At 37.2% G+C, this 13862-nt stretch overlaps 1 protein-coding gene across 1 annotated transcript; it reads left to right on the top strand.

Annotated features, from left to right (window-relative positions):
* Positions 1–3558: 3558 nt before the first annotated feature.
* On the top strand, positions 3559–12480 carry LOC145776183 (protein-cysteine N-palmitoyltransferase HHAT-like protein). Its single transcript, XM_082587585.1, has 8 exons — positions 3559–3933; positions 6606–6794; positions 7046–7249; positions 7477–7639; positions 7822–8008; positions 8552–8744; positions 11869–11983; positions 12392–12480. The coding sequence occupies exons 1-8, from the start codon at positions 3559–3561 to the stop codon at positions 12478–12480; spliced, it is 1515 nt and encodes a 504-aa protein (XP_082443711.1).
* Positions 12481–13862: the final 1382 nt, after the last annotated feature.

Genomic DNA, 13862 nt, shown 5'->3' with positions numbered 1-13862 from the left:
TGGTTTCTTTGTTATTGTACCGGCAGACTTTTATTTAAGAGTAAACGATAGACGTTCATCGTGCATGCGTGAGAGTGGTGATAAATCGGCTTAGGAAGTATAATTATAATAGGCGCGAACTTATGGGACAGATTTTTTATTTGCTTATTACGACTTCAGCATAAATGCAACATCTTCTATTTTTTCATAGTTTGTAGATTCACAGACTTACTACTTGTAGGTAGGCTAGCATATTATGTAAAATTTATTGAAATGTTAAGATTAGTTTTTGAGTTATTCAAAATTTTAGCAATGTGGCTGGTTGTCCTATCGGTCATGCGCTTATAGGACCTAAGGGACAGTGTTATGGGACCGATGGGACATTATGTGCAAGCTGATCGCGCTAGTCTATTCAATAGGCACTCCAATGTGTTGAGTAGCTAAGTGTCGTAACCGGATTAATTTTAGACTCAGGTAGGCTATGTTAAATAGTACAGAATTTCCCCTGTCGATTGCAAAGTCTGTAGATTTTTGAGTTTAGGGATTGATCTTGAGACACATTTCTCTTTTTATGACGTGCATTGTCATCTCCGTTGACAATGCAATTTATGCGACAGTCAGCTTTACTTTCGTCAGGCGATTTAAATGAGGTTTATATAAGATCTGTTAGTGATGATTGTTTTTGGTCTGTGTTTTTTTTTGGGGGTGTAGACTGTAGACTCAAGGATTTAGAGAAAATGGGGACAAAGTCTATTGTCAAGTTGCAGACAACATGTCTACCGGAAACTGCACGAAAAGTGCATCTTTTGTCACCTTTCATCTCAAGAATAATTGTTAAAAATTGCTTTTAGACTGTCTAAAGACAAAATGATGAGCAACTGTAACTGAAGCAAGCTTTTTTGCATGTAGGCTAAGGCTTTTACAAACTGCTTCAGCTAAACGTTCATTTGGTAGAAAGAAGCAATTCTTTTTGGCTGTCAGCACGTCTGAATATATTCACTAGAAGAGCGAACTATTGCAATTCGCGAACCATAATGGTGAAGTCTCCACGCTAGCCATTAAGACTATCCATTTCCTAAAACGTTTTGTAACAGTGTTTCTGAAACCATGAGTCTGTTCAAAAATGACCCAAAGATGCAATAGATTAGACTGTTGGGAACCACACAACCCGAAACGCAATAAGCTTTTGTTTAATTTTGTTTCAAAGCTCGTGTTTCATTTTGCCTCCTTGACTGTGCTGGAGAAGTCAACGTTGGTGTATTGTTTTCTAATGTGATCTAATCACGTTATTGCTGCATTAATTCTGTCAGACTGCAATCTTGCCATTGTAAACAATGGTCCTGGACTCCTGGATTTTTTTACAAGCAAAAAATAGCGCAGTCCAGACAAAGGCAAAGAGAATCAGAAGAAATTAAATGCGCCATGGAAAGCTGCAATAGCGCATGATGAGAGCGGCTGAATCGAACAACTATACTCGTGACACGCACTGAATAGATTAGGTATAATAGGTAGGAATCTGACTCAAAAACCCAGCCAGCAAATCAGTGCTTTTATAGCCTACATTGCTTCAACGTCTACAAACGTTCAATTAATGCGAAAAAGGAATGATTTGTTTGTTGAAAAATATACGTTCCTCATGTTTTTACGCGACAATATCACGTTTTATTACGTATAGGCCTAGTGGATAACGCATTTCTTTGCGCACAATTGATGCAACAAAAGCGCAAAACTTATGCAATGCGGCAGTGGAAAGTGATATCATTGGATGACCTCTCGCTGTCAACTCTAACTCAGTAAATGACGTGAGCACCATTTAGCTTATAAGCCTAATGACTTAGCACAGCGCTAGCTTTTGCCTTAAAACGCATTAACTTACACATTACTTAAGCAAATGATTTTCTCAGAGCGATTTTAGACATCTAAAGCATTTCATCTATTAGCTTTTATGCAGATATGTGTTTCGTTGTGGCGTGCGTTACATGTAGCCTATAGACAGCGTTAGCTTAAGCAGGGGTCCGCAAATAATAGGTCGACTCGCATCCCAAATTTGGGTCGTGAAACTATTATTCAGGGTTGCAAAATAATTAAAACTTACCAGAAATTAATCATCGCGTCAGAGAAATCGTTCAGTATGGTTTACTTATTATTGCATTCTTATCCAGTGTGTAGCAGTGGAACAGACATAGCCTACCATCCAGGGCCGGATTTAGCTGATGGGGGGCCCGGGGCACTTTTAGATCGGGGGGCCCCCTGCAAAAAATTTTTTTGCGCCTGCGGCGCGAAAAGTCACCTCTGCGTCTACAGTAGCATCAATCCAGCACTGCACAGCATTTTTCAGAAACTTCAAAGGCTGAAAGGAAGAAAATATAACACAAAATCACATTTTTTCCACGTAGGGGGGCCCTTCAAAAGTCGGGGGGCCCGGGGCACCTGCCCCCTCTGCCCCCCCCTAAATCCGGGCCTGCTACCATCAGTGTAAAGCAACTACTGTAGCCCTAAGCTTCAGTTATTGTAATGAATTAAATTGAGTGGAAGAACAAACGGCGGCTCAGTTATTAGCGGCTGCAATGAATGTTCTATTGCCATTGGGAACTGTCCACTAACATAAAAGGACGTTTTCTGCATTACCATACTTTGAAAACAAATACAGATCAAGACTGGAAATAGAAAAAAATCTTTGGATTACTGTGTCTCAAATCAAACTTCGATTTGAGGTGTTCATAAATCTCATTGGGAAAGAAATACAATCACCGTAGGCCTACACTTGGATATCCTAAGTTTCATTTGCATATAACTTCGTGCAAGAAAATTGCGACTGTCAATAGTAGTCGTAAAATTGATGTTTATTTACAAAAGTATTTTCCGCAAATATGCTCCTGAAATGTTTGGGTCACGCGGTGACGATTTAGAACTATTATTAGGATCGGGTCAATAAGTATTTGTAGACCCTTAACTTAACTAATTACTCCTTGAAGGCACAGACAACCCAGTCATCTTGCCTTTCGCCCAGGTTTCTTTAGCAATGCAAAAAGTGTTTGAGACATGACCCTTAACTAGTGGCTGTAGTTGAGACTAACCAATAACAGTGAAATTTCAGCTTTTCGAAAAGATTTTTAGTTTGTAGTTTCGTTGACAAGAGTTTTTAATTACACTCACGTAGGCCTACTGTACACAAAATCTAACTTAATGTTCTGCAAAAAAAATTTTACTAATGACGTCACAAACAAAAACATAATAGAAAATTTGAAAAGTTGTAACATACTCGATAGGTATAATTATAAATATGATAGACAAACAGAAAATCTTCAATAGTCTTGAGGTTTCATAACTGCTCTACCTGATTGATCAACTTTGCTTAACAATTAGAAATTAGCAATTTTCCTTTCTTTGATTAGATGACGTAAGTCTACCAGTAATGAGTTCATTTATAAAACTTTGGAAAATTTTCTAACATCTACAATTGCAATATTTGCAGAAAAAAATCAGCTTATAGCCTACTATGGTACTTTACAATAAAAAATATTCTTAAAAAGTTTCCACAGAGGTATCCACAACCTAGCGTGTGTGTGAGCATTCGTAATGGAAGTTTCACCATCGGCTACGTCGCATCAGCATCCGAATCATTCTGGTAGAAAAATATGGATGAAGAAAGACTTGGAAGAAGCATATAGCTGTTTTGCGGCTTTAAGCAATGAAGCGAAATACTACCTATTGTTTCTTGTAACGCTTTTAGTCTTTTCATTGACATATATCTTTCAAGAGTCATTGGAACATGACATTAATGACAAAAATAAAGATCACAATCTCGGTGATGGTTGGCTGATCATGACCAAGAAAGCTGATATTGCTGATTTTGAATGGACCTTTTGGTTTTCAGAAGCAAGGCAAACTCTCGTGTCGATCTGTATTGGTCACGTGATGATAAGTTGGATGCTGTCCACTTTTCTGCCACAGGTTGGTTGTTGTTTTTTGGAGATTGTAATCGTGTTTAGTCTGCTCTTCACAGGCAATCGTTTCCCTTATGGGTAATGCTGTAACTTGTGCCATGAGTTAGCAAACCTACCTTAGGCTACATGTCATCGCTAATCTTAAGAAATTGGCTCTGTTTTGATTCTACAAACTAACATAGTTATTCTGCAATGTTGAAATTTTCACAGTGGACATCGATAATACCGGTTTATGTCTTGTATAAGTTTAAAAATTTAGTTTTTACAGCAACACATAGCTAAAAGTTTGCAACTCCCGTGGCCAAGGTATGAATGGGATGGAATCCGGGAAAGGGGGCAATTGCTCCTCCCCCAAATATTTTGAAAAAACATTTCATCTTCTGTTACAGTGTCATTTGATGGAGCTTTACTTTGGATTTTAACTGAAAATACTCTCAGAATGCCCAATTTTGAAACTTTTTCAAAATTTTCTGGGGGAGACTTCCAACACTCCTACTGGGTACTACGCTTATGCCAACTTGTTGTCGGGCTCACTGATATGTGCAATAATACTCATGTGCCTCACCAAATTTTTTTGCTGGCTACGTCCCTAGATGAAATGGAAGACTAATCTTCCAATTTCCATCCAAAAATCTGCCATTCATTCCATCTTCCATCTCATTCCCTGCCCGTGGATACCTAGCACAACATTTTTAGACCAGTTTTTTAATTTCAACATTTAGTAACTCTTCATCAATAAATCAAACATTATCCTAACTTCAAGCCATGGATATAGCCTATACACTCTGGCTACGTCCCTAGATGGAATGGAAGACTAATCTTCCAATTTCCATCCAAAAATCTGCCATTCATTCCATCTTCCATCTCATTCCCTGCCCGTGGATACCTAGCACAACATTTTTAGACTAGTTTTTTAATTTCAACATTTAGTAACTCTTCACCAATAAATCAAACATTAGCCTAACTTCAACCCATGGATACACTCTACACAGGCCATGTCAAAGTGCGAGATACAAGTTTAACTGGAAGCCGGTTGATAGCAGTCGGTAGGGGAAGGGAAGGTAATTTGATACACTTTTAACATTTTTGCCTGTTAACTGAAAATTACGTGACACAAACTATTGATTTTAAGCTGAAATAAAAGTTTGATCCCTTACACACTTTTTAAAAACATTTTCACTTTTCTATTTTTGTTACTTTTTTTTTAATTGAAATTTTAAAAACGTCACTCAAATGTATCAATTTACCTTCCACGGAAGGTAAATTGATACACCCGGAAGGTAATTTGATACAGTAAAACTAATACAGAAATCCCCTTTGACAGCAAAGCAATAAATGAAAATTTAATATGTGGTTGGCGTGCTTGGGTGCAAAGATGACTGTTGAGGCTCATGTGTGCGGCGAAGCTTCTGCAGCGGGATGGACATGGGAAGGATTATTGGCTGGAGTTCTTATTCAATGGGGGTGCTTTGCGCTTTTCTCATTTTTTGACAGCAGATAGCGTGTAGGCCTACGAAAGCCTACATAATAATTGTTTCCCAAAGTAGCAGGTCTTGTTAAAAAGAATAACTTATTTAAATCAACTAGATCAATGACAATATTCATTACAGTCACAAAAAAGACTTTAATATACTGTATCAATTTACCTTCTCCACATGTATCAATTTACCTTTTTCAAAAAAAGTTATAAAATTCTGATTTTTGTATGCTTGGATGCACATTGCAGAAAAAACGTGACATGCCCTTGAAGCCTTATCAATGAACTATCAAATGAGTTTGGTTTCATCTTTCAGGAACTTTTCTTTAATTTTCCAGACGAAAATAATCATGAGTTAAAAGTTTTATGAAAATACTCAAAAAACACACTTTTATAATTTTATGCCATAAAAGCACGAGTTAGGTGCATGGTGCAATTTTTGTAGGCATTATTTTCACAGATCTTCCACCTAATGACAATATTTTTGACTAATATTTTTTGTACATTTCTTTAGAGGGGGTGTATCAAATTACCTTCCGTATCAAATTACCTTCCCTTCCCCTATCGCTAGAAAAATAAGATGACAGTGGTTCTACACCCGGAATGTTTGTGTGCGCTTAACCAATGCATTGCAAAGGAACGAACCGCAAGCCACACCATCTGCCCCTGCGCCAACTAGCCTACCATGCGCCAAATGGTGTGCTTGGTCTGCGTGAACTGGATGACGAATTAACTCAGTGGCTGCTCGACACATGCCTAAACATCTAGAGTAGTCAAGAGTCTAGATTATAGACCGAGTCGCCGCCACTGCTCAAGGGTGGTAGAAGGCGGTAGTCAGACCACTCGGCGTGCGACAACTCAGTAAGTACATTTCAGCTACTGTCCAAGTCAACAAATGAGATTTTCATCCAGCATTGTACTTGCTTGGTCAACGCTTGCTAAGCTAAATTTAGCAAAGCCTACACACACATGTGTGCGAAACTGACAGAAATAAGGTTCTAAAGATACTTTTCAGTTTGAGGATAACAAATATTTTTGAATAGATATAACTTTCTTTATGTCGAACTTGCATACGTCTATTATAGCTTATAAATCTGCATTTTGCCAACAAAATAAAACCCAATAAGATTTTCTGCATTAGTGTAGGTATTTTGATTGACTGGTAAGTTATAAATTAACCGTTTGTTTTTATATCATTTCAGCAGAGAAACAGCTCTTTGTGCGTTTACGGAATTACGTGTGCGTATCTTGCACTGGGCTTCGTCAATGTCACCTTGCTTTGTGGGATATGTGCTATTTACTACATTGTGTCAAAACAAGGCACAGAGCGTCTAGTGGTTATCCTATCTGCCATGTTACTTCTGGCTACATCTTATTCCATATACGTACAGGTAGGTATGATAGAATATTAAACTTAGAATATCAAACATAACATAGTCATGAAGGCGGAAAATCTTTACAAAGGCTTCTAGATTACTTCTTGGTCTGAATGATCACCGCAGCTAGGTGGAGCTAAAGCTGAAATACGACAAATCTGCATTCTGCACTGGAGCCGTGGGTTGCTGACATACAGTCATTCATCGTTATTAGAGGTTACATTTTCATCTTCAAAATTATGATGTTTTTAAAACTGCATTTTCAGTCGACATTTGGCATTTCAAGCTATCCTGTGCTGGCACAATCTGCACTTACATTTACGGTGTTTCGCTGTAGCAGTTTTGCTTTGGAGCAGATGCGTAATCCTTTGACGTTTAAAGGTGATCTTCTGACCTTATTACAATACAATTTCTACGTGCCATACTTTTTCTTTGGCCCTGTGATGACATATGATTGCTTTTTTGGCCAGGTGAGAAGTAGTGAATGTTTTGAAGTTAATATTTTTATAACACAGTTTGTCTACCAAATTTATCCGAATTGTGCTGGCTAATTATAATGAAATATTTACAATATCAGTCAAAAAATCATTTTCTTTTTACATTGATTTAACTTTTAAAGACGTTGAAATATCGGTAATGCTAAAAATGTTGATAAACCTGGGATGAATCTTGAAAATGCAATATTTTTATTTTGCAGATAACCAGGCCATTTAGGTCAGATGTAATTTCAAACCTGGTTCCAGATATTGCTAGAATAGCGATGTACGTCATAGCTATCGACTTCTCCCGCCATTATTTGTATGTATCGTCTTTGCCATTAGATGTCGAATTTATGAAAAATGCTCCATTGGTGGTCATTGGTGAGCATTTTTTTCTTTTTCTCTATATAGAACGATAAAAAAATATCCGGAATGCAGCAGGCTACTGGTCGCTTTTTTCGTTCTTACAAAGGACTCTGATATCCACTTGCTATATGGTGCGATTTGTTTTCCCAACGGTTCTGCTTCATTTTGATTGTGACACTGTTTCAATATTCATTTAGGCTGCATTGGGTTCTTGAACTTTTATTTGGATTGGATAAAAGGAAAAGTGCTTTACGCTCTTTCCAGTGGGATCGCAAAACACGTCAATGGATACGACGACACACCTGGATGCTGCAAGTGTGTCTTCAAAATTTACACGTTTGCCGATACTTATTTTGATCGTGGCATACAGCATTGGCTGTCTAGGTAAGTTTGTAATTTTAAAAGTTTTATTGTGATTCTGTTGAAATTGTACACTTTAAATTGGAAAGACTGGGTTTCTGAAAAAAAATATTGAAACATATCCTGACAGGCTGTGTTGGTGATTTCATTGTCATATATGTTAATTTGCAATTGTTTTAGATGAAACAGACTGACCTAATGTAAAGCTAGTGATTTATGATTTAGCTTGTACTTTAAAGTAGGCTACCGTAACTACATAATAGGACTATGCTGTGCTTGAAACAACGTAGCATAATTCGAATTACGAAGTTACAAACTTTTTAACTGGTAACTTTAACGCTGCTACTGGTAAAATTGTTGAAAAACACGTAGCCTATACCTGGTAAATCAAGACAAATTTATTTGAAACAATTTAATGACAAGGCAGAAACAATTATCCATAGATCATACTGTTAAAGAAATATTTGGACTAAGTATTGAGGCAAGGTGTCGAAGCCTGGTCCAGACAAGGCAATTGAAGAAGAACATAATAAATCCAAAAATCACCACACTCTCTTGATGTTTCAGATATATTTATGACCCCCTAGGTGATGGTCACTTAAGCACGAGAAAGGAAGCGCTGGCAGGAGGGGTTTCGTTTTTAGTAGTAACTTTTATGCAAGGAATGAGTTGGCAAGTGACTGTGTGGGCCGTCTTCAACTGGCTTGGCTTGACATTGGAGTTTTACTTTGTACAAAATTGTCAAAGAAGAATGAACAAGGCAAGATGTGTCAAGTGCTTGAATTTAATTTGCTTGTATTTAGCAAAAGTGAAACTCCGCTACTGTATATTCATATTGCAGGCCCAACCTAATTATTGTTCCGTAGTCGGCCTGCCAGTGACTTAGTTTTTCTTGGTGAATAAAACTGCAAGTGATTACAAAATGTTAAGTAATGATAATTGATTGAATTGGTCGATTTTAGTTCAATAAATTTCAACAGAGCTTTAAAAACACTAATCTAAGCTAAAATCACACAAAAATTGTAAGTGTTTTCTCTGACAATATCTGTTCCCACTAAAAAAATAGCTCACTAAAAAAATAGCTAATATTGACGATTCAGAAATTGCAAAATAAAATTTTAGAGATTTGCAAGAAAAAGTGAATTTGCAAGAAAAAGTGAATTTTAACCTCCTAATGATTCAAAACTGGATGCATACAAACAAGTTAACAATTAATGTAAGCAAAACCAAATACATGTTGTTTGGGTCAAAGTTTGTCCGAGAAAATTCAAATCTAGAAATAACTTTTCAAAATACCAGTTTGCAACGCACAAACACCTACAAATACTTAGGAATAACATTTGATGAGTCGTTATCATGGAAACAGCACATCAATATAATCTCAACAAAGCTTTCTCAAAGCTGTGGTGCTCTATATCGATTAAGAAAATGCGTAAATTCCCAGTCATTAAGAGCAGTTCACTATGCTCTAGTTCAATCCCACCTAATGTATGGTATCATCTGTTGGGGTCGTGCTTCTAAAACGAAACTGTATCCTTTAAATCTGGTACACAATCGCATCATTCGCTGTTTAAACTTTACCAAGATTAAGGACAGAATTCCCACCAAATTTCTGTTCAATAAAAGCAACTTGCTACAAGTCGAAGACATGTTTTTAATAGAAGTATGTAAGTTTGTTTATAAAAGCAATAAAGGACATCTACCAGCAATTTTTTCTGAGTACTTTCGTCCTAGTAATGAAACTCATAACTATAATACCAGAGGTGCTAAGAAAGATATACTTTTTAAACCAAGAATGCATACAAAGCTTGGCCAACGCTCAATTAAATTTCTTGGAACAAACGCTTGGAACAAATTACCGGAACTGCTAAGAAAAATTCAAACAATTAGTATGTTTTCAAAAAAATTAAAACTGCACTTAATGTCTGGGTATAAGTAACTGATATATTGCCATCAAACTGTTTTTACTTATTCTCACCGTATCTCACTAATTACTGTATATTCGCTTTTGTCTTACCAGTATGCTGTGTTGTATGTATAGCCAGTAGCGTAGCCAGGAATTTCGAAAGGGGGGGGGGTTTTGACGACCCAGCGGCGGGGGGTCTGGGGGCCTCCCCCAGAAAATTTTGAAAAATTACTTTGAATTTGGTGCATTCTGAGAGCATTTTCAACAAAAATGTGGGTATGAATATTCCTGTAAAATGGTGCTGTCCGGTGGCATTGCAAAAGGATAAGATCATGTTTTCTTCTGCATTTTTCGGAAATAAAGCTAAGTCTCTATGTTTTCTTGTTGCTAATTCCTGGCTGAGATGTTTGAATGTTTGGTATTGGCAAAATTCGCTCTTTTAATGCAGTTTTGTATAAAATTAGGCATTTTTTTCTAGACTGAAAGCATCATTCTCAATATCGTGACGTCACACGAGTGCCAAAGGGGGGGGTTGTAACCCCCCAAAACCCCCCATTGGCTACGCCACTGTGTATAGCCTATGCCATTTTGTATTTCTGCATCACTTCTTGTATTCCTGTTTTATATTGTACTGTTAAATTTCGTGTGTGCATTGTTTTTTATGTTGTAAGGCAAACCGGGGCGTGTTGTCACAGGTTTGGGGTTTTTCGATTTGTGCTTTTACTATATACAATGCAAGCGATTTGGTTATATCATTCGTACACTGTCCACTTACACTTCCTTTTGCCACTAGTTAAACTTTTTAACCGCAAAAGAATTTCAAGAAAATCAAATTTTTGTAAAAAAAAAATTTGTGACAACACGCCCCAGCACGGGGCGTGTTGTCACAAAGCATGGGGCGTGTTGTCACAATTTTTTTTTTTTTTTTACAAAAATTTGATTTTCTTGAAATCCTTTTGCGATTAAAAAGTATAACTAGTGGAAAAAGGAAGTGTAAGTGGACAGTGTACGAATGATATAACCAAATCACTTACATTGTATATAGTAAAAGCACAAATGGAAAAACTCCAAACCTGTGACAACACGCCCCGGTTGGCCTTACAAAATCAAATTTTATTACGTGGAATTTACACAGTTATACAGTAAACAAGTTGAAATTAATTCAACAACTGCTTTGGGTCTTGTTTCCTTGCTTTCACATATCGGCCAAGGGTTTGGTAGTTTATGCCAAATTTTGCTTCTGCTTCTCATAAGCTGTGACCATCATCACAGCTGTGACAACTCGCCCCGACGTACGCAGTCAGATAAAAGTTTTAATGGCGGCTAGAAAAGGCACGCTATTAACTTCTAAAGTGTCAGCTAAACACCTAACATAATAAGCTATAAAATTGATTTCATACTTGCGGTCAGACTGCTCTTACGAAAGCGTCACACAATTTTGAAAAGTTATTGAAATTTACATCGATGACCAAATTTTTGATAATAATTGAATTTAAGCTAAACCTGCTGTGTTTTCTTGACTTTGCTACCCTCAAAATGAAGATGACTCTTAACGAAGCACGTGCTACAAATATAGACTCGAAGCAGTAAGTGCAAGTACAAAAAAATTGCTGTGACAACACGCCCCTTGTGACAACAAGCCTCGGTTTGCCTTAATGTATACAATATATATTTGCGTTCAACTCCGACACCGTTCCATGTCAAATAAGCTATGACATCACACGGGTGTGGCAGACTTGATGACCAGTTCGGTCCTTCTGCCACTCCCATCATCATCAGCAAACATTAAAACTACCTAGTTCACATTGTAATCTTGTATTGTTTTTTCCACATGTGCTGTTGATGCAAAATAAAAGAACTTCTCTCTAGAGTTAAAAAATAAGTATGTAGGCTAGGCCTACTTGCGAATTTGTTCGATTTCACTTTTTTTGTGGCAGCTAGAAAACCAAAGTTTTTAACAAACACATTTTATTTACAGAGATTTCTTGCTATAGTATTTGGACTCAACTACTGGTGCATCATTATGTTCAATTGCATTGGTATTAATGGAGTTGAAGCATTTAGAATGTACGTTTATCGATTGTTTGTTCAAGGTAGGCCAAAGCATGTTGCATCATTGTTTGTTTCTGAATAAAAAGTCTAAAGATTATCGTAGGTCAACAACATGCTCGCTTTTTATAGCCTATGTATCGGAGGTTAATTTCAATGCGAGCAAACGTTCAATTTCAGGCTAAAGTAGCGTTACGAACAGGGCAGTTGAGAAGATAATTTGGGCCCAGTACGAATTAGATCCATGGGCCACAAAGAATGACACTTCCGAGAAAAACGCACTGAGCTACATCCAACGAAGGAAAGAAGATGGTTTCTTTAAGTGCCCGAGTGATTAAAATCATCTCGGGCCCCGCTCCAAAAGTACCCCCCAGACCCCGTGTCAACGCTACTGGCATTAATTTACGTGATGCACGATAACCACCTATTAGTTATATATTTTTGCATTGCAGGTGGAGTACCTGGTGTGGCTTTGACAGCTTTCATCGGATATTGTTATGTTTTTATCAACATGGAGAGAACTGATAAGAAAACGCAGTAGATTCCTTTTTAAATTGCTCACGAAAAACAGTCCATAACATATAGAGCAGGCCCGTAATTATACATTTTAGTTTTAACACACAACTTTGTCAGGAATTACCCTCGTGACTTTGTCTGGTACAGGTCTCCACCAAACCAATTTATCACCTTTGGGGTGTAATATTCGGCAGTAAACGTCAAAAAACACCAACAGCTGTCCAAGCTGATATCAATGTTGATGGATTTATTTTTAAGAGATATTCATGGACAATATTTCCAAAACCAGCATCTTACTCCATTGTTAAGGCTTTTACCTGAGATGCCTTGCCAAAAAAACTCACCCAAATTTAAAAATCATTATCGTGCAATCTGTCTGGAATAACCCTATAACTATTACCCTACCAGTACATAACAACTAAAAAGTTACAAGCAAGATAATTGTACAAAGTGACATATGAGAATCAAAACAAATTAAATATAGAAAGTCTTGGGTCTGGGATTCACACGAAACTACTAAAGCATGAAACAAACTTAATCTACTTTAAAAGGGGAGAGCTACTCAAAATAATTGTTGTTGAGTAATTTTATAAAGGGAAGAATTGAAGTAAACGTTTTAGCTCAGTCTACAATATGTATCTCTTACTTTGAGCTTGAGGGGGGGCAATGCCCCCCCAAGCCCCCCGGCAATTACGGGCCTGATATAGAGAAGTATTTTTTGTCAGCTTAAAAGTATTTAGGGTTAAAAGGTGGAATTATCAATCAAAAAGCTTTCACAACTTTCCAAATGCCCAAAATAAATTCATTTTTGTCATAAAACGGAAGGTCCCAGATATCGAACTTATTAAGACTGAAACAATTTTTTTGGCGCTGTAAATGTAATTAAAATGCTAGCCTACTGATCAAAATATTCTGCGTAAGTAGGCTTAGAAATCCCTGGTAGGCACTTGAGCGTTTTGTGCTACGTTATTGTAAAACATTTCAACACTTTCATGCAGTCAAAACAATACTCACTGTTCGAATATTTATGCATCGGAATTTTTCTGTTCTGTAACTTATAATAATAAAAATGATAGTGAAATTCTTGTACGAAAGAACACTCGGAAACCCATAAGTTGAGGCTAGCTACAATTTGCCTGTATCGACACTTTTTCTTTGGTCCCGACGAAATTCCCATCTTTTATTCATGAAAATGATGTTTTGAGAAGAGCACTGAAGCTGCGAGTGGAGGGTCGTAGAAAACAAGGAAGACCCAAGAAAACGTGGAAAGGGCAAGTTGAGGAGGAAATCAACAAGGTGGGCTTGACAAGAGAGGATGCGTTAAACCAGGGGTGTGCAACCTTTATTACAGGAGGGCCATATATAAATAGCTGGGTGAAACCGCGGCCACACGTTTATTTAACATAT

Source organism: Aplidium turbinatum, chromosome 8 (genome assembly GCF_918807975.1).
Source record: "Aplidium turbinatum chromosome 8, kaAplTurb1.1, whole genome shotgun sequence".
In the NCBI taxonomy this organism is placed as follows: domain Eukaryota; kingdom Metazoa; phylum Chordata; class Ascidiacea; order Aplousobranchia; family Polyclinidae; genus Aplidium; species Aplidium turbinatum.
Note: the sequence above shows the minus strand (reverse complement) of the source record. Positions and strands in the feature narration are given on the sequence as shown.

Excerpts from the sequence above, each read along its gene's own strand:
- LOC145776183 (XM_082587585.1), top strand. The coding sequence starts at position 3,559 with ATGGAAGTTTCACCATCGGCTACGTCGCATCAGCATCCGAATCATTCT. Across the intron at positions 7,250-7,476 it reads ATGATTGCTTTTTTGGCCAG|ATAACCAGGCCATTTAGGTC; the intron begins GTGAGAAGTAGT and ends TTTATTTTGCAG. Across the intron at positions 7,640-7,821 it reads TGCTCCATTGGTGGTCATTG|GCTGCATTGGGTTCTTGAAC; the intron begins GTGAGCATTTTT and ends ATATTCATTTAG.